This window comes from Ptychodera flava, chromosome 16 (assembly GCF_041260155.1).
Source record: "Ptychodera flava strain L36383 chromosome 16, AS_Pfla_20210202, whole genome shotgun sequence".
Classification (NCBI taxonomy): Eukaryota; Metazoa; Hemichordata; class Enteropneusta; family Ptychoderidae; genus Ptychodera; species Ptychodera flava.
Window position 1 is genome coordinate 9,086,888 of NC_091943.1, and position 21,107 is coordinate 9,107,994.

At 35.6% G+C, this 21,107-nt stretch overlaps 1 protein-coding gene across 1 annotated transcript in view; it reads left to right on the forward strand.

The window, feature by feature from the left end:
* LOC139152740 (heparan sulfate 2-O-sulfotransferase 1-like) overlaps positions 1–13,575 on the forward strand; it is a 119,721-nt gene extending 106,146 nt beyond the window's left edge. The window contains exons 3-7 of the mRNA XM_070726054.1: positions 5,686–5,771; positions 6,454–6,592; positions 7,198–7,295; positions 9,094–9,251; positions 10,078–13,575. Of these exons, the coding sequence (XP_070582155.1) occupies positions 5,686–5,771; positions 6,454–6,592; positions 7,198–7,295; positions 9,094–9,251; positions 10,078–10,298 (702 nt within the window). The 3' untranslated portion in view covers positions 10,299–13,575. The remainder of the gene's footprint in view (positions 1–5,685; positions 5,772–6,453; positions 6,593–7,197; positions 7,296–9,093; positions 9,252–10,077) is intronic.
* The last annotated feature ends 7,532 nt before the right edge of the window (positions 13,576–21,107 follow it).

Consider the following 21,107-nt stretch of genomic DNA (forward strand, 5'->3'; position numbering starts at 1 on the left):
TGACTTTAATGGAAAATGCCGCATACATCCGTCTTTAAATTAGTATTACTAAATGCAGTGCTGTCTTACCTGTGGAAAGGAAATAGAATATCGTGACTGGCACATTAGTTGAAAATGTACTCTTCCAAAATGTATGCTGTGTAAATTCTAATACAAAGAAAGTCAGATCGAACCGAAAAAATTTGATATTCGTGTGGCAGCATACCTATAAAATCCCCGAGATTCAATCAGTTGAGTATTTCTAGGTTGCACTTGAGGATATTGTCCAATTTTATTGTGTCCATACAAATGAGGTATGTGTAGCAGTCAGCTATTTTATATGATGGATTTGTGGCTGGAACCATGATAGCTTTGTACACACATAATGATATGAATTCTAAATGCAGTTATTCAAATTGTACTGACACTGGAGTATATTTATTAATTCCATCAAATGATACTTAATTAAAGTATGTGAAATTTTAAACCAGTTTTTCTATAATTTATTTTAAAGGAAGAGCTATTTTAGCAAGACCCATTTTACAGCTTAAAAAATAGCTAGCAGAAAAGCTATGCTCAGAGATACTATGTGCAAATCAACAACCACTTTGGTGCTTGCTCTGCGTGTAACAAATATAAAAAAATGAGAGGAATTGGAGGTGGAAATTCTCTCAAATCTGAAACCTTTGGCAGAAACCAATATATGGCAGATGTTGCCAGCATCAGAGTTATCTGAGAACCACCTGCCATGATTAGGACGTAGTGAAGTATAGGGTATCTCCTCATGAATGTCATCACAGGGAAACTGGAAAAAGCCCAGAGGCAAAGTGCCGTGATGTTGTCATTTTAGGAATCATTTCATGTCTTTGTGCTTGAAAAAGACACTTCTCTGTGTAAATGGGGAGATATTACCTCCAATACAATGCTTGAATTAGATTTTACGTCATTGAATGCAAGATTTGTTATTCTGGCATACATTTGAGGGTAGGGAACTTAGCCTATTACCCCAGCCCTCTATTCTAAGACAGTTCAGATGAGGTTATTGTTTTTAACATGGTAAGTAATGAACAAGGCAGGATACAGAACCACCTACTTCCACAGGATACTGGTATGTTATGTGTACCAATGTAACAATTTCCTGTTTTAGTTGTAACAACTTCCAATGAAAGGACAACTTGATGGTCAGAGGGGTACAGTGGATAACATGAAGTGTATGTAAATTTCAAGTGGAATTCAAGCTTGTAGCTCTGCCAACTGTGAATATATTTGTATTAAATCCTTATTTTCTATTAATTTTTGAAACAAATTTTTTGAGAACAGTGAATTTTCAAAAATTATGGATAGCTCACAGATAGTCTTCTCCTCAAAGAGAAATTATGTTAACCAACAATTTACAATATGGCAACATGGGAGTGCTATTTTTGCTTGTTTTAGAGTATTCAATACACAGTATGTGCGATTCTGTGGGGGTTCAGTACTTTGACATGCAGACGTCATTGAGCTTGGTTACTGTAACAGATGTTGTGGGCACTATCTGGGCAGGATGGTTAATGTACTGGTAGTGCCAGAATCCAGGGAAAGGGTGTACAGTATCCGGGCAGGATGGTAAACGTTGAGCCAGAATCCGGGAGAAGGGTGTACACCTTAGAAAAAAGAATAATCATGATGCTAGAGAGTGCAGAATAAATTCTAGTTGTTTAGGGAAAACTGGAATATTGAACAAATTCTGTGTCGCTGTGTTTTACACGTTACTTTATGTCAGTTACAAGTGGCTGGAGAGAGATTGATATGAAGCTTAAAAACAAGCTGCATGGTTTCACTTGAGATACTGATCCTGCTGAGTTGTTAAATTTAGGATATTAACTGTAACTCACCAACAAAATATATATGCAAATGCCTGGATGTAATTCAGAACTATGTCCTGAAAATTATCAAGGAAATACATTCACCATGCTGTTGTGTTATTATGGGACACATGCACATTTCATGCTTGTGATTAAAGGACACTGGTTTGGGAGTTTCTAATATTAAATGCCACGCAGTCCAGAAATATTAACCCTTATCCTGTCAGACCTATCACTTCCCTATCTCTCCAGTCAGAAAAATAAATCAAGATTGAGCCAAAACCTACCTGTCTTTTATTATTTAGCATGGTGTATTATTGCAGGTTTAGTCAGTAAAATCAAGTATACTGTATCTAAGTTTTCAGGGGCCTGCAAATGTTCCTGTCTTTGTTAAAATGCAACAGAAAAAATATTGGACATGTTTTTGCTCGTGGTTTTAAACACTTGACCTGATGGGTGACATATTATTTAGGCAGGATAAGGTTTAAAGGATCAGCAAAACTGATGCCACTTGTTTGTTTCAGTTGCTGACAAGAATTCAGAACAAGCTAGGAAATTGTAGCTTAAAATTCTCTAAGTGACATTTCTGTGAGTACAACAATGCGTCACCATCAATGAGATTACTTGTTGTTCATGGTTGTTTTGGTAAAACACAATACAATAGTGGTACAGTACAGTCAGTAATTTTCCCCTTATAATTGTTGACTTCAACCAATAATCAAAGAGTGTGGTACTGATTCGGTGATTGGGAAGAAAAAAATTGCATCGTCAAGTGGGAGATGTCCAATGGGTCAAAATGGTAATATGGCATCTAACAGTTCCCGTCACAATTCGTAAAGCGGTTCCCTCACAGATTAAACTCATATACCCGGTAAAAAGACACCCCATGAATAGCAATTCTTGTTCAAAGAATGCAATATTGCGATGACTTTGCTTAGGCTTGTCCACTGTAATTTCATTTTACAGGTTTGCTTCCTGATTGGAACGGGCTTCTGTATTGAATGTTTCGATATGAAGGTCACGATTTAAACTCAATTCAATCAAACTCTGTATTGACATAGATAATTAGACCAGGGTATGTAAGGAAATGAAACCGGACATCACCGCCTGAGTAGTCTATTTCCATTTTATACCATGAAAGGATGTTTAAGGGAAGATGTCAAAGTTCCCTGAAGGTCAGCCTGAAGTAGGAATGGGGATTTTAAATGCCAAAATAAACAAGGAAATATGAGGAATTATATCCTTGCGTTTGACGCTAGCAGGAACCTCGGTGTACTGCATGGTCTTTAGTGATCTATAAAACATGAGGAATCATTTTAAATCTTTAATTATGAATTATTACTTTGTCGTGATTATTTCAAGAACTCTGGAGAAATGCTTTGTTAGTACAATGTTGAAATAGATAATATATATCATGAAAAATGTTCAAACATAAGGAAAACTCAAACAAACCATTCACTATAAACCATGTGTTGTTATACGGAGTACAATGTTGAAATAGTTCACATATAACATAAAAATGTCCAAACATAATGAAAACTCAAACAAACCATTTACTATATAACATTCTCTATCCTATGTTCTCAGTGGACTGTGCAAAACTTTTCAAACTCATGGCATTATAAAAATGGCAAATATTTTTGGTGGCAAAGAACTACCTCAAGTTTGTTGCATATCATGAGATTGCATACACACATCAAATTCTGCACCAATATCTTGCCATCTTCACGACAAGCGAAAATCTCGGCATCTTTTGCTCTCTTTGTAATATCTTTTGTACATTAAAGAGACTCTGTATGTCGCTCCCTCTTGGGGAAATTCTGCTTGATGATATTAAGATGAGTTTCATGTTTTTATGTAGGAAGGCACCATATTGAGCAAAGGGATTGCCACAGGATAATTTAGAGAGAAATATTGTTGCAGAAAAAGCGTCTTCTGTTATTGCCACAAGCTGAAATCAGAGTGAAAAGAGATCTCTTATTTCCATTGGGCATTTTTTTTCTGAACCACAAGTCTACCTCTGTTTTTTGCAGACTTGTAATACCAAACCTGCAACTTGAAACTTAAGTCAGATGACTGTCTGCAAAGCTTATGGAGTTTTGACGCCAGGATGGGATAGCTCTGTTCTTATCGTTCAAATTTTTATTTTTCAGTTTGGTTTGGCCCTTCCTTTTTTATCCGTAAGATAAGTGTCACAATGGAGACCACATAAGCAAGGGGCTAATATTATCACAGCAAAACTGTTTCAGATATCGCCAGAATTTTACAGCTCCAGCAGTTTTGAAAAAAGACAAATGCTGCCCGTGCAAAATTTAAAGTAAAGCAAAATTTGACCCAGGTCATCTTTTCTAAAACTGTCTGCAACAACATTCAGTAGATTTACACAGAAATTATTACAGTATAGCTTTACAAATCAAATGCCTCCACTCACAAAGGAATATGCCAATAAAACGTATCTCATTTTTGGCTGATGTCATATTTACCATCCACTGCATAAGTTTGCTTTTCAAGAAGTATCAGTATTACTTATATCCCTGTGTCCTTAATTACCCTCAATGGAGTCATACAATCTCCATTCACTGGCAGTCTGTTCATTTCCTTTATGATTGCCAAAGTCATCTGAATCAGACATAACTAAGTCATAAAAGTAAGTTGTTAATCAAGTCATAGGCTGCATGTCTGGATTGTGACTTTGGGACTTGCAACACAAGGTGTGCAGTGACAGAATGAAAAATTTCTGATTGTTGTAAAGCCAACTGTCTGAGAGTCCATATCTGAAATTTTAATCGTGTAACAACATCTGCAGCAAAGCTAATGATAACATCTGATGTATATTTCCTTGTATGCTGTCAGACCTGTATTTCACTGAGAATGTTTTATTCATACTTACAGTAGCTGGTTTCATATCAAACCATCAAGGCGAATTTCTGTATGAAAAGTGCGGCACTATGTTTGAGTTTCAGCTGTCATTGTGAATTCAGTGGTGTCCTTTCTGAATCATAGTTCTAGTAATGATTAACCTGTGTGAACATCGCCCGGCAGAAAAGTGATCATGATGTGTGTCAAACACAGCAAAGATCAGATAGAGGATGTCTGTTAATATGTTGAATTCCCATTTTGAAAATTCACTGGGGAATGTTGATGTCAAGATAAGAGATTCGTTCTTGGGGAAAGTTTGAGATAAGGCTCAGTGGGTAAAAGGGATTCTTTTTCGCAGTCTTGCAAGAAATCCCTGACCATTACTGCCTCTTAAACAGATGTCTTATGGTGTGTGTAATCCAACCCTGTGTGGGTTCAACCTTTATAAATTGCTTGTGCTTTTTTTGACAAGTAATTTTCCTACTGAGATATCAATTTTCCATTAAATTGCCAAACCAATGACATCACATTGTCAGCAAGGACACAATTTCTTTTCCAACAGTGTTCCATTTTCTCCTTGTCCTAACAAGATGTCACTTTTCCTTCAGGATGAGAATTCCTGATGCTCTCCCAGTTTTATCATCAGAGGGCGATCTACCATTAGGTTGGCCCTCTTCTCTGAGTGGTCGATAGGTGGCGCTATTGTGCATGTAAAATCATACTATGGCTCCTTCTATTGAGTTGCATAATGATTACCAATAGTTTCATGTGATACATTGTGAAAAGAGACAGTGGAAACAGAATTACTTTAATGGAGAAACAATACAGCTTACAGTCATTACAAGGCTGCTGCTAGAGATTCACATATTTCCCTAACTTTTATTTGATTAGGCAGTCAATTACAGCATTGAATTTCGATGTTTTTCATGTCAATTCAAGCATTTCAGCTCAGCCAGACACGAGAGTTATCACACTAATTCCTTTTTTTGTTTTTCGTTTGCAGACTCGTTTTGTTCAAAATGTTACAAATTGGAATGCCAAAAAACCTGCATTCTATCATGGACATTTAGCTTTCTTAGATTTTTCAAGGTAAGATATGTAATATCACTAAAGATTAATTTGCATACAGTGATTGTGATTGGCAGAAAGGGTTGTCATCAAGTGTTATTACAGTTTCCCTGCATTGATCAATGTTATGTGTGTCAATCATTTTTGCATTATTTATGTGTACATTTTTTCTCATATACTACTTGTACCTTAAAAAAGAGAAAACAAAAAAAATGAGAAATATTTTGTATTATTATGACCATCACCATGGAAGTACTAAAAAGTGATGCTTATAAACATGGCATCTCCTCAAAATTTCCGAAAAGAATGTGCTATAGTAATGTTACTTTTTATTTAAACAAAGGTTAAAGACCTTTTTGGCCGAGTTAACATATTTCCTGTACATGTTTCCCAATGTTATTGTGTTAGCATAAGTGCATCAGTGAAACCATGTTCGTGCCATAGCAACATTGTCTAAACACCTTAATAAAAACACTGACAGTAGTATCACATTCCTGGTGCTCTTATCAAAGTAATATTCTTCCAAATTTCTTAACTCCATATTTATCTGTCTAACTATTTATCTGTAAATCTACCTATCTAATATGTACAGGTATATTTTGTCAATCTACCTATCTAATATGTACAGGTATATTTATGTGTGCATGATTACATATTTTTATGGGGCAGATTTTGTTATTTTATTTTTATTCTATCTTTACAGGTTTGGTGTTACAACAAAGCCATTGTATATAAATATTATCAGAAAACCTTTAGACAGACTAGTTTCCTATTATTATTTTGTAAGATATGGGGATGACTTCAGACCGCACCTCAAACGCAGAAGGTCAGGTGACTCACAGGTTAGTCATCATCTTCAGGTCACGTGACGGACATGTGACTTACATACAAGTGTTTTTTAGGATCATTGAAAATTCTGAATTGGAAAAATAAAATTTTGTGTTTGTTCATTATGAGTGCAATTCAAGGGATCTTCTGATCGTCTTTTCCTTTCATTTTATAGAGACTGCTAATTGAATAAATTTGTATGTTAAAGTCTCAACTATTTGATATATTTTTGACATATCCTTGTCAATCAGACAACAGTTGTAGTAGTCATAAGTCCATATGTATGGTCGTTTATAACCACAGATAGGTTACGAAATGATCCTGTCCAGTTCACAAATTTCTTGTCACTTTGCTGATGAACAAAATTAAATAAAAAGTAAAAGGTTTTACTCAAAGTATGAATATGAGGTTTTCAATTTTGAAATTTTGAAATCCAAACATGTTTTGAGCATACTTCAACACCTCAACTTGAGCAATTTTTTATTTCATATTTCCCACAAAAATTGTTGTTGATCCAGTTTGCTCCAACAAACAACAAAAACCAGTAAAACTTAGATGAATTCAGATTATACTATCTGAGAAATTTTCACAATCCTCCCATTTGTTTCATCTTTTGCAGAATTTTGATGACTGTGTAGCTAAAGATGAGCAAGAATGCCTACCTGAAAAGCTTTGGTTACAAGTTCCATTTTTCTGTGGCCACTCTCAGGAATGCTGGTAAGTGTGAGCTCAACGGACCAATAGCAGGCCAGTTTCTTGATCCCTGCATGTCCTTAGATCCTTAGATCGTTCCTTTTGATGGTGTGGGGTATTCAAAAGTTAATGTTTTGCTAGCGATATTAAAAAGTCTATGTTTTGCTGTGATAGAAACTACTGCTTGGAAATAAATCGCGTTAGCAGCTCATTACAGAATTAAAGTGCACATGATTGGCTGTTATGTCATGCATTAGTCACTAAAATGTCCAATAAATAGCTATTCCACTCAATGTTGCTTTACAACATCTATCACTGTAAAGTATCTAGAGAACTGTACCTCTAATGACCCATGGGATGTCTGTCTAGATATTTCCACCTCATAGATTTTTTTTATGATAGTAGGAATTCACTGCAGAGGCAGTTTATTTTTTGATGCTCAAATCTCAAAGTAACAAAACTTTTCTGTTCTGTTACTTTTTCGGATTCATTTTTAAGCTTGTGGATTAAATTGAATTTTTTCACTGTCTTGTTTTTGTGAAAATTGAAAACGAAATTTTTGTCCTTGAAGTTAACACAAGGTATACCAGCCATTTTGAATTTCAAATAATTGTAAATTATCGGTGATTTGTTTCTCAGATACCAAACTTTGTGCAGTGAGCCATGATTTAGTGTTTTGATCATGAAAGAGAGTGATTTTAAGTTTCCTTGAGGAATGCTTAAACAAAAGTATAATCATTCTGTTCTGAGGTTTATGTGTTACCAGTAAGGATAACCAACAATTTTTTTTTTATTTTTTTATTTTATTAATCTCGAACCAACAGGTTGCCCCAATAACAGGTTCGTTTGAAAATAAAAATGTAATACAAAAACGAAAAATAAATAACAGTTACAACGTAAACAACAGACAGGAGAATTCACATAAGAAATAACCAAAAAACAGCAACACAGCGAAAGATACACAGAAATACATCCAGATAAAAGTAATTATTCAGAAAAAAGGATCTTACATAATCCATGACGAAAATTACTGAAGTTATTAAAATATCTAAATTTTGCTTGTTACAGATAGAATTAAAATATGTCTGAGATCGTGATAAAAATGAGTGTTTCAAGATATTCGTACGTGCTGACACTGGTCTAAAAAGAACAGCACGACGCAATGTAAAAGCAGGAACGTTAAAATGAATCTGTGCAAGAACATCTGGTACACTATAAACTGAGTGAAGGATTTTATAAAGAAAAAGAGTGTCTAAAAATTTTCGCCTGTTCTCCAATGTGGGAAGGCGAAATTCATAACATAGGTTACTATACAGAGCCCTTGAGTAAGCATCGATGAACGGAAACAAAGATACTTGATTTTATTTGGACTCTTTCTAATTTCTTTATTAAATATAATTGATGAGGGGACCAGATGGGTGAGCAGTATTCAACGTGGCTTCTGACGTAGGAGACATACAATGTTTTTAAAACTTTGATGCTATTAAAATATTTACAAGAACGCTTGATAAATCCAAGCATTTTAAAAGCCTTTGAAACAACATGGTTAATGTGCATACTCCAGTTAAGTTTACTTGTTAAAAATACACCAAGGTCTTTTACAAAGTTGGTGCGAGTCAAGATAGTTTGCTTAGCATATCTGTAAGGGAATATTTTGACGTTTTTTCAAAGTGAATGAAATACATGAACATTTTTTAACATTTAATGACAACTTCCATTTGCTCGTCCACTTCACAACCTGGTTGATATCTTGTTGTAGTTTGTAATTGAATTATACTGCTGGGAAATTTTTCACAATACTGCTTTGTATGCTCATCTGTAGGAGACCTGGAAGCAAGTGGGCCCTTGAGCAGGCCAAGCACAATCTTGTGGAACATTTCTTCCTCGTTGGCGTCACTGAACAACTAGAGGAATTTGTGGCAGTCTTAGAGGCCAGTCTACCAAGTATGTTCCACGGTTCTATAGAGAGATTTCAAACAGGTGAGACATAACTGTCATCTTCAAGATATCAAAGTCTTTCTAATCATAAATGTAAATCTTTGAATAGTCTGTCTACTGAATACCTAGCTGAGGTTATTACAAGTGACAAATGGATTTTAATCTTGTTAGTTTGATATTGCCTATCTCATCTCATTATTTTGTAAAACAAAGCTTTTCGCTTGCAGTTTTATGCAACCTACCCTCAAACTGTTCATAAAATAACATGCATTTAGACTGTTCTCTTATTGATTCAACCTAATTTTTATGAGTGAAAAGATACCGTGCCAATTGGATCTGTTGAGTTACAGTGATTGTCATGGAGCCTATGCCTATCCAATCTACACAGTATTGTCTAATACCCCCGGGGCAATACCAGGCCAATTTCTATTTAATCTGGGTACTTTTTCTATGTTTTAACCCGTTGAGCGCCAAAGTCAATTTTTGTCACCTCTATAAAGTATACCCCACTCAATTTTTTTCAGATTTTAGCTAAAATTTTGATAAAGAACTGTAGCCAATGAAATATGATGTCCGTTTGGTCCAAAAGTATAAAAAAAATCGCAGATAAATCATAAAATTGGGAGAATGTTACACTAAAGTTTTGATGGGAAAAATTTCAGCACTCAATAGGTTATATGTACAGCATACTAATGAATGCCAGACACAGCATCTGTACAACTATTGCTGTATAGTTGAGATCAACAGTTGTACATTTCAATCGAGAAATCTGTCCATGATGAATACAAACCTCAAAGGTTTGAGTAACACTGTATGGGAGCTACCGTACCACTAACACTATTTCTTACTCTTTTCAATGTTTGCACAGGAGGGAAATCTCATCTACGGAAAACTTCAAATAAGCTGCAACCTTCAGAGGCAACAATAGCAAAATTTCAACGCTCAGAGATTTGGCAGATGGAAAATGAATTCTACGAATTCACACTGGAACAATTTGAACATGTGAAAAGGAGGACTATGAAAGTTGTGGACGGGAAAACAGTTATTGTACCTCAACAATTTATGTATGAAAAGATACGTCCAAGATAGAAGTGACCTGAGATTGGAAAGTTGCCGAGACGGCAAATTTAGCGACATGAGAAGAATGTCGACTCATGTGTCAGTATAAAAACATTATTATAACTGACAAAGTGGAGAAACTTTTGACTGCAATGAAAACAGACTGATGGCAGTTTTCGTAGACTTTAACTGCAGGACACCTGTATACAATATGCCTACCCAGGCTATAAATTATTATGAAGTTAGGTGGTTTTCTCAATTCAAAGTGAGACTGCTTCTTTAAAAATAGCTTTTAATTGGTCAACAGCAGTCACATGACATCACCCTGCCTTGAGATTATTGTTTTGGCACTGATAATTTATCCTTCATACCCTTCATATCGGTTACTTTGTTTTATTTTAGCTAGGTCAAATGTAATTTTTCTTCGTCTTCGTGAATTTAGACGATAAATACTGGTACATAATTTTTGATAATCTTATTGTAAAGGAAAAAGAATTTCTGTGTTAACTCTTCGTAATCGTGGATAGTCTTTGACATGTAGCACGCGCAAAATAGAGAATGTCAGAAATTGTATCAACCACTCAGGCACCAAGTACATACAAATGGACCACATCTTCCAGGACACTAAAATGCCCAAGTTCAAGTTCGGCATCCTTTCAGTGTGATTTTACTTTATCACAATATGCTTCCAACTGTGTAATTTGCTTTAAATAGATATTTTGAACAGGTTTATCAATTTGCTCCTGGGGTCGATTGTCAATAACAAGTTCAACTAGCTATCAGTGCCCTTGCTGTTGAACATGCAGTCGTATATGTTCTCTAATTCTGATGATTAATCCCAGAGGGGCAGCTTTTCTTGTCTGTAATAGCATTAGCTCAGTGATATCTGGTGACAAGCAGTTTTGTGAGTTGGAAGTTGACTAGAGCAGGTGAGAACACCAACTTTGATGAAAAAAAGTGTCATGAAATTTTACAAAGGCAATTATTTGAAATCTCCATTTGAAAAAAAAAAAGTGAGTTTCAACATATTCAATCTCGAACAACATATCTAGGCTGTTTGCACCCACTTTTCTTCCAAAGTGGACAAATCTTTGCACACAAGACAATCGGATTGATCCAAGTTACAGGAAGCAGAGGGGTGATTTTGGAAATACGGTAGTGCAGCTGTGTGTACATATCTTGTAGGTTTAATTTCTATCACCGTTTTAGGATTTACATTTGACAAGAGAGTTACCATTGGTTTTCACTGTCCGTTGTCTCTTTGTTTGTGAATTGTTGTTGATGTGGTGTGTTTGTGTAGTCTGCAACGATACAAGGATGACAGGCTTTTCTGAGTCGCGTCATTCAATCATACTTTTTTGAAGAGATGAACCCCATTTGAAGCAAGATTTTTGACAAGGGGTGTATATTGTATCATTTAACTAACCAGTATCTGGTTTACCTGTGCACCGTACATAATTGGAAAGAAAACACTTCACCTGAATGGCTTGTTTTATTTAACTTAAGCACAAGTAATATATTTTTTGTGTCAGGATAAAGTTTAGCCTTGCATTCCTTTTACTTAGCTTCATGAATGTGCAAACACGCTGTCACCCCAATCATGGTCTTTCTGCAAACTTTGTCCCAAAGAACCGTTGATAGTGCGAAGTCTGAGAGGATTAATCATTCATTATTTATTTTCAGTTTGTTATCCAGCGGACCATAATCATGAACTACATTTGCATCCCTCAGATTTATCCAATATTAAGAATCAACTGTAATTTCTTTATGGCACATATGTTTCCACTTCACCTGTCTGTTATTTTGTCTTGCCATTTTCACTTTTTAGAGAGGATTTACACTCACAATCATGAGTAATGCTGAAGAGTCTAATGGTGGAAAATATAATCGTGCTTATTTCCAAAATCAAATGATAACGAAAAAGAATGTGCTTCAGCTTGTGATAAATTATGATTCAGTGAAAAATTGTGGACTCAAGTTTTCTCACACGAAAACATCCTGTAGTGACGTGAGGTAGAAGTATTCATGTTTTTGTCGTTTTGTCAAGATTCTGGTCATTTACACTGTCCATTGAATCATGGGACAAATGATATTGCACAAGCATTGGGAAAATTCTCACACGATCTGCATAGCATCGTTCATGGCTGGTATAGTTCCCTGGTGCATTTCAGGTTAAAGTATGCTCTCTGTTAATGGTTTATACACGATAGAGAATGTTTTGACTGGTAAAACAAGTTGACATCATAAATGAATGCTTTCTGAAGGTACTGCTCACCAATCAGATTGCTCGATAAAGCTGACCATTTATTTACTGCCATGGGTAGAACGCTGCATACAGAACCTTTTTTTGGTGATCACAGTGTATCCAGTGGCAGAAATGAGGCTGGGAACCAGAGACTATACATTCCCATGAGGCTTTGAACACTGTAGTTTTATAAAAGACTCAAAATGCTAAATTGCTACATAATTTAGTTTCCTGATGGACTAAAAAATTCATGAATATTCGACAATATTACAAGTGTTTGTCCTCGGCAGACAGCACTATTTTGTCCACTTCCAATCTCAAAATTACTACGATTTATGTTGTAATACATGTTATTTTGTATGATGATGTGATATATTTATATGTGTACGTAATATAGCTGCCATCTTAGTATGCAAATAGGGGTCATTCTTGCATTCAAAGTGGGTCATAATTTGAATATTTGTCTCTGTTCTAGTACTCCCGAGAAAATTTTGTAAAAAAATTGCACAGAATATTTATTTCCAACTCGCTTGGAAAAATTTATGCATTTGCTTTATTACATTTGGCTTTCTTTTCTAATTTCAGAAGGTACATACCTGACTTAGTAGATATAAATCACATTTTTTTGCGCAAATTGTACAAATAACGTAAAATCTGAATTTGCAGATTCATTCTTGTGTTGCTTGTTGAGTGTAACTCTGAAGCTAGACTGACCACATTGTTTGGGCAAGGAAACAGCTGTAATATTGATTTTGTGTGACCCTTTATCCACCACTGGCCACATGAGGAAACTGGGTATCTCCATCCCCATGAATATATATATGCAAACTTTACCTTCGCTGTGTGGTTTAGAGGGGGTTTTGGGTCAAAGGTCACATCCAAGTTCATGACATCTGTAATATTGTAAATTTAGAGGCAAAATATTAAGAATAAATAGATGGATATGACTGTAGATGATATGCTTCAGAGATACAAGTACAAGCTATTAGGAAAGATTGAATCAGCATTCTGCCATGATAGTGCAAAATCTGGTAAATAAAAGGATTATAATTCTGACATGTATGTTCTTGTGTTGGTGTCATTTTTCTTTGTAGATCTGTGGTGACACAAAGAGGATTAAGAGATTATAACCATCAGAATTTGAGGTAGTGAACAAGACTGAACTGTGTCAGTGTGTTTCTCTTTGAATTGGTGCATGAATGTGAGTGTGGGTATAGACATGTAATGAATGAGAACAAAATACAGAACAATAGATAGTCATAACTTGAACAATTTTAATGAGAAAAAATCCCCGTCAGAAGCTGGGCTATGCATTTTTTGCTCACGTGTTGACACACGTGAGCATATGTCGCAGCGATGTCTGTGTGTCTGTCTGTCTGTCTGTCTGTCTGTCTGTCTGTGTACTCAATATCTCAAAAACGGCTCATCAGATCAGAATCAAATCTGGTACATAGATTCAGTTTGCAAATGGCAAGAACTGATTAGTTTTTGGTGGGTGTGGCTTGCTTACTCTTTGCTCATTTACATAATTAATGATTTTAGAAAAAACTGATATATATTGACAACAACTGCACACAATTTGATGAGATTCACGACAAATGTTGATCACATCAAGGTTTATCAGCTTTGAAAGATATTAAGGGTGACGTGAAAGATAATTCCTTATTTGCATATTCAATGAAATTTCCTAATTAGGAGTATATATCTGAATTTACTCAATCAAAATTGACGAAACTTGGTATGCATATTGAAGATACTATGATTTAACCTTATTGAAAGTCATTAAGCATTTTTACTTCATCCAAATCCTAATTTGCATATTTAATGAATTTTTGAAATTAAGGATATATATTTGAAGGTACATGACCAAAATTGATGAAACTTGCTATGTACATGAAAGATACTATGATAGAACATTATTGAATGTCATTCAGCATTTTTACATCAGCCAATTCCTAATTTGCATATTTATGGACTTTCCTAATTAGGGGTATTTATCTGAATTGACGAGACCAAAGTTGATGAAACTGGCTATGTACATTAAAGATACTATGATAGAACATAATTGAAAGTCACTAAGCATTTGAACTAAGCATTTGAACTTTAGCCAATTCCTTATTTGCATATTTAATGAACTTTCATAATCAGGGATATTTATCTGTATTGACTGAATCAAAGTTGACAAAACTTGCTATGTACATTAAAGATGCTACCATACGACATTATTGAAAGTCATTAAGCATTTTTACTTTATCCAGCTCCTAATTTGCACATTTAATGAATTTTTGAAATTAGGGATATATATTTGAATTTACATGACCAAAATTGATGAAACTTGCTATGTACATTAAAGATACTATTATGTACTAACATTATTGAAAGGCATTAAGCATTTTTGCTTCAGCCAATTCCTAATATGTGTATTAAATTAACTTTCCTAATTAGGGATATATACTCGGATTTATTTGATCAAAGTTGGCATAACATGCTATGTACATTGATGATTATACCAGGTTATACCAATATTGGAAGTCATTTCGCACTTAAGTTTTCATGTCAGCTAATTTATAGTTTGCATATCTAATGAGCTTTCAAAGTTTGGAATATATAGTTTGAAGGACTTGACCAAAGGCAATTACACTTGCTATATTAATACGTGGTGATACAATGACAGCAGTCAAAGAAATAATTATTTTTATTTCAGCTAATTACATATTTGAATACTTAATGACCTATAGAGTTAATCTGTGGTGAATATTGTTTATTATGTTGATCATAATACTTTCAATGAAGTTGCAAACATGTAGCAAAGGTTCAAATTTACACATAACTGCAATATATAATGAAACACGTGAGCATTTACAGTTCATATCTGGTCAAAACTATCACCATAGTAATTTCCAAGAAGTTTCAAATTACAATACTACAAGTTTGTCATAATTTAAAAATATTGGAATGAGAAAATTCATAAGAATGAAATTTCCTGTTGTTTCCCATTTTATGATCAAAGATGAGGAAAATATCCATAAATTTGCAATATTGTCAAATTCAATTATAATGTGAACTTGTCTGAATGAGTACATGCCCAGGAAACTGCAAATTTTCTTGTGTACAAACCCCACTCAAACTTGGTCAGAACAACAACATCACTAATTTCATTATAATTTAAATCTTAAAGAAAACTTCCTCAGAAGCCGTAAAACAAATTTCTTTTGCTCATATTTTCGTTCTCTTGCGTGTTTTTTACAAGTGAAATGTTTGAACAAATCCCATTATCAAGCTGTGATACATATACACATCAAATACCAAGAATCACCAGCTGCAGTTCTTCAACTGTATCATCATTCACACTGTCGATGGACATGTGTACAAACAGTGGACATCAAGTTATCCCAATTGAAAACTACAACGAAATACACTTTAAACCCTACATGTCACTCCATTTAAATTTAGTGTTGCGGAAGACTTGCCATGTAGACATCCTTTGATAAGAATGGTAGCTAGAACCATAGGGTCTGAGTCTATCCTAACACTACTGTGGCCATTCTGCGGAAAAAAGGTCCAAAAATGGCCTAATTTTCCCTGTTTATTCCTTCGAAATTCAAATAAATATACAGTATATTTACTGACTTTGCAGATTTAGCTTATATTTAATCATGCATTTGACCTTTTTCCGACATCCGGCCACCCAACAGGTCAATTATTGGATAAGAAGCCTAGACAAGTAGGTAAGCTTTAATGCAGTAAAAATCTAAGAGCCTTAACATTCGTTAGAAGACATTTAACTACGGAACTGTCGGGCATGGTCCCCAAATTAATAGGGGGCAAAAACAGCAAAGCCTTGCATGCCTAAAACTCCTAGGCCTACTTCTAAGATCAATGGTCCCTGAATGACCCCATGTCAATCCAAAGTGCAGAAAATCGTTTGTTGCTTTGTTTTTGTGCCCTGTCTGAAGTTTTCCCAATGTGGGTGGATCCTTTGTATAGATGAGTTAGTTCACTGTCATTTAGAGTGCTTTTGTTACTTTCCCTCTGAAGAACTAAGAGGTGAGTAGTCAGCCATGTGAGAGTGTTTTGCGTTATCTCAAGGGGAAAAAAAATTCTTGTTTAACTTGAGATTAACATGTTAGTACTATGTGAAAGATACGTGATAAAAATCGTTTCATACTCCAACCGATGTGTAAATGGAGGTGAGGAATTAGTGTCAGAAAATGTTGTCCCTCTCACGGTCCCTCTATTACCGGTCATAGAGGGACCGCGTCCCTCTGAAGGAAGCAGAGGCGAGCACTCGGCCGTGTGAGGGCGTTTTGGTTTACCCCAACGAAAAATAAAGCTCCGCCGGAGTGGACAAAATATCCTAAAATGACCGAATTTCTCCTTTTTGTCTCTCGAAATTCAAATAAGTAAACTGAATTTGGAGATTTAGCTTATATTCAAGCATATAATTGACCTTTTTCCGACATAGAGCCACCCAACAGGTCAATTGTTGGATGAAAAGCCTCCGCAGGTAGGTAGGCCTAATGTTGTCAAAGAACTAAAGAGTCTTACATTCTTTTTAGAAGACATTTCTCTGCGAAACAATCAGGCGTCGTCCCTAAATTAATCGGGAACAAAAACAGCAAAGGCTTACATGCCTTAAACTAGCTTTGTTGCTTCTCAGTGTTGTGGCGCTCTTTGTCCCCAAAATTACTGATCACTGCCGCCGGAGCGCAAGAATAATTTCCAAAGTGGCTGAATCTTTACGTTTTTCTCCTCTAAACGCAAATAAATAAACTTGCTTTGCAGGTTAAGCCTTTATTACGTCAATTTTTGACCTTTTCAAAACATATAGCCACTGCACTAGCGGGTCAATTTTGGATAAAACTTTAAAATATATACAGCCACCTAGCGGGTCAATTTTGGATAAAACTTCGAAATATTGTACACTGTAATGCAATTTAAAAACTGATGCTACCGTCATTGCCTTAAGAAGACGTTTAGCCAGGAAACAATCGGACTTCCGCTCAATATTTTCCCCAAATTAGTCGGGACAGAAAACGCTAAAAAATACAATGCATGAGACTTTTGTACTCCAATGAAATTGTAAAGTTGAAGACCCTGATTGACCCAATGTCAACCAAAAGTATAGACAGTGGTTTGTTGTTTCGGTTTTTGGGTGTTTTTTGCTCTGCATTTCTTAACTTTTTCCAATGATCAATGAAACCTCAGTGGAAATTTGTTCACTGTAATGCGGAGTGCTTTGGTTATAAGCGAAGATAGTCCGTATAAGATAGGGCCTTAGTTTGAGTTTTCCGACCTGGAGCCATACTTATTTAGAACAAAGGTAATTGAGAAAACAGTTTTGTGCTCCCAAGGAAGTGTAGAGTGAGCTATCGGTCTTTCTTAAGTTTTATAAATGACGGTGGGGCTCTTTTTGCAGATTTTTTACTGTCTTACGGCGAGCTTTTGTTACCAACAAAGACAGTCCATAGGGAAAGCAGTTCCGACTTGCGCCATGTTTGTTTACCTTGAGGTTGAGATGTAAAACATTTGAGAAAAAAGTTTTTAGGTCCCAATGTTTTACCATGTCGATGCAAAATTTAAGAAGATAAGTTCACGATCATTCCAATGCTTTGGTTACCTTAGAAATTAGTCGGCAAGGAAATTAGTTCATTAGTTTGAGCTTTCCGACCTGTATCAGTGCTTGTTGAACATAAGATAAAGGTGCGAGTACTGGTCATGCGGAGTTCTTTGGTTACCAACGAAGATAGTCCATAAGTAGTACCTTAGTTTGAGTTTTCAGACCTGTAGCCATAGTTTGCTTTATTTGAGATAAAGATGTGAAAGATACGTGAGAAAACAGTTATATACTCCCGCGGAAGTGTAAAGTAATCTGACGAGTGATTACTGGCAGTGTTGTCAAGGACCTGGCCGTGTGCGGGCGCTCTTTGGTCCCAAAAAGTAAAACTGCTGCTGTAGTGCCAGAATTTCTGAAAGTGGTGGAATTTTTGCATTTTCCCCCTGGAAATTCAAGATAATTAATGTGGTTGGCAGATTAAGCTTATATTCAATCATATCATTGACCTTTTTCTAAACATATAGCCACCTACAGGTCAATATTCGGATGAAAAACTTCCACACGTATGTAGAATTTCATGTTAACTGACAGTGCCACATTTAGACACAAAACAGTCAGGCGTCAGCTTAATTTCTCCCCCAAGTAAGTTGGGACCAAAAACAACAATTCATGGCATTCGTGAAAACTCTTATTCTCCAGTAAAATTGTAAGGATATGATGACCCTGATTGACTCCATGTCTACCCAAACTTGAAGGCAATCGTTTGTAGTTATGTTTTGCGTGTTTTTTTTTGTCTTTCCTCAGGAAAGTAGTACCAAAGTTTACGTTTTCTGACCTGGAGCCATGTTTAACTTGGCTTTAGGTGTGAAACATGAGAGAGAAAAGAGTTTTTAGCTCCCAGTGTTTTCCCATATCAATGGAAACTTTGTGGAGATATGTTCACTGTCATTCTGACACAAGAAGATGGTCAGTAAGGAAAGTAGTTCGCAAGTTTGAGCTTTCCTCCTGCATCAATATTTGTTTAACTTCAGATTAAGATGTGGAAGATTCAAGAAAAGTTTTAAGCTCTGCGTGTTGTTTTTAAGTGGAACCTTTTATGGAGTTTCGTTTATGGCAAGTCAAACAAACATTGCTGCATGTCGGAAAACTAAAAATCTGTTGCTACTTTCCTTACAGACCATCTTAGAGGGTGTGGGGAACGACATGTTGGTCTGCCAATCCTGAGCAAAGTTCATGGAAAGAGGGATGGGCAAGTAGTAAAACAAGCAGTACATGGATTTATTCTTATTCTTGCCACATACCAGTAGTTGTAACCTTTGCTGTGTCACAAGTGCAAGCCGCACTTTATGAAATAGAGAAAGGAAGGCCAGTTGTCTCACTCCCTATTGATACTCAGTCAATTTGCATATTATGTTTCTTGTATTGGATAACTTAAAGGCCAGGGACTTGATCCCCAGGATCAAGTTTGTTCCAATCTGTAAGAGGATTATAGAGTGTCGTCGGCTTTTTGTTTTGCATTGAAATTGTAATCTAGTTAGTAGATTTCCTTGCAAGACAATCTGGCCCCAGCACAGGCCTTTAATATTCAGAGTCTTATCACTTCACTGTAGGATGTCACCTATGTTATGAGATTGGGACAAATTGTGTGACATGTTAACCAAGTTTTTATGCATGGCAAATTGTATGACATACTCAAAAATAGTTTTGTAAGTAATGACAGCCGGGCACAAATATTAGTCAATAGACAATGACACATACAAGGTCATTGTGTCAACATTGGAGACCTTTTTGCCGCTAGCCCAGTGTGTCCCATAACACAAATGAGATGTAGTTTCAAAGAGGTGTATTTAATGTCAGGATTAACAAAATCTTTAACATGACATAGACATGTAAAATTTACAAATAATGTATGAAGCTGCATTTATCAGAGTCTGACAGCTAGTACAATCTAGCTAACAAATGCGAAAAATCTTAAACCCTTTCCATATCATGGTTTGGCCTGATTCCATTGTTTTTGACTGCTAAGATGGAACTCTAAACAGAGAAATGGGGGACGGGAGAAGGGTTAACCCTTCACAGTATTTGACACACACTGACAATTTTTTTTGAAATGATGAAAATGAAAATAAGTAAATCATCAGCTGAGTATAATCTAAGTTGCACTGGGAAGGCTTTAGATCAATTTGGGTGATGTTGTTGTTAACAGTTCAGTGCATCTAGATGGTTCCTATCCATATAACTTGCAGTGCTAAGGTAGAATGCACCACAGGGACAGGTATTAGAACTCCCTAACTTTTACAATACATGTATTCTTTGCCCTAGCATTTGTGGGGGGTCATTTTGAAGCTGAAAGAGTAAATACTTTTCACTTTATGAAACCTGAAACTTTATTTTCCCCTATGGAGAGAACAAAGCGATGGTGACCATTTTGAATTTGAAATATTGGTAAATATTGGGTAATTTTTTTTTCTAGCACAAAACTTTGCATGGTGACCCTAATCATATGATTTGTGATTTTTAAAGAGAATGGTCGAAAGTTTGCTTAGGAAAGTTTGAGCTATGCATTTTCGAGGCACAAACTACCTTAACATGAACTATGAACTCACCACCACACTTTGATGACTGCGATCTGGGTTGATAATATGGAACACTGAGAAAGCACTATATAAAAAATATCCATACTGGTGAAATGTTGCACTTAACTATCATTTATGCAAAGTGTTTTTGGAAAGTTTGCTTTACATGTGCAAGCTACCTCATATTTCTGAGAACAAATGCCAATGCCATACTAGACTGATTTACATAACAACCATGCATACAGCTACTTCCAGCTGGGGGTAACCCCCAAAAAATTGAATGCCAATAAAATTTTCAACAATGTTAATTACCTTTATTTCAAACTGTTGGTACACAATACTTCCCATGCTTAGAAAACCAGTAACAACAGACAGACCAATTCTGAGTGGAAGAATACACAAATATTTCCAATTTTTCTATGAAACCCTGCAGAAATGAAATATTCTGAAAGTTTTGTAAG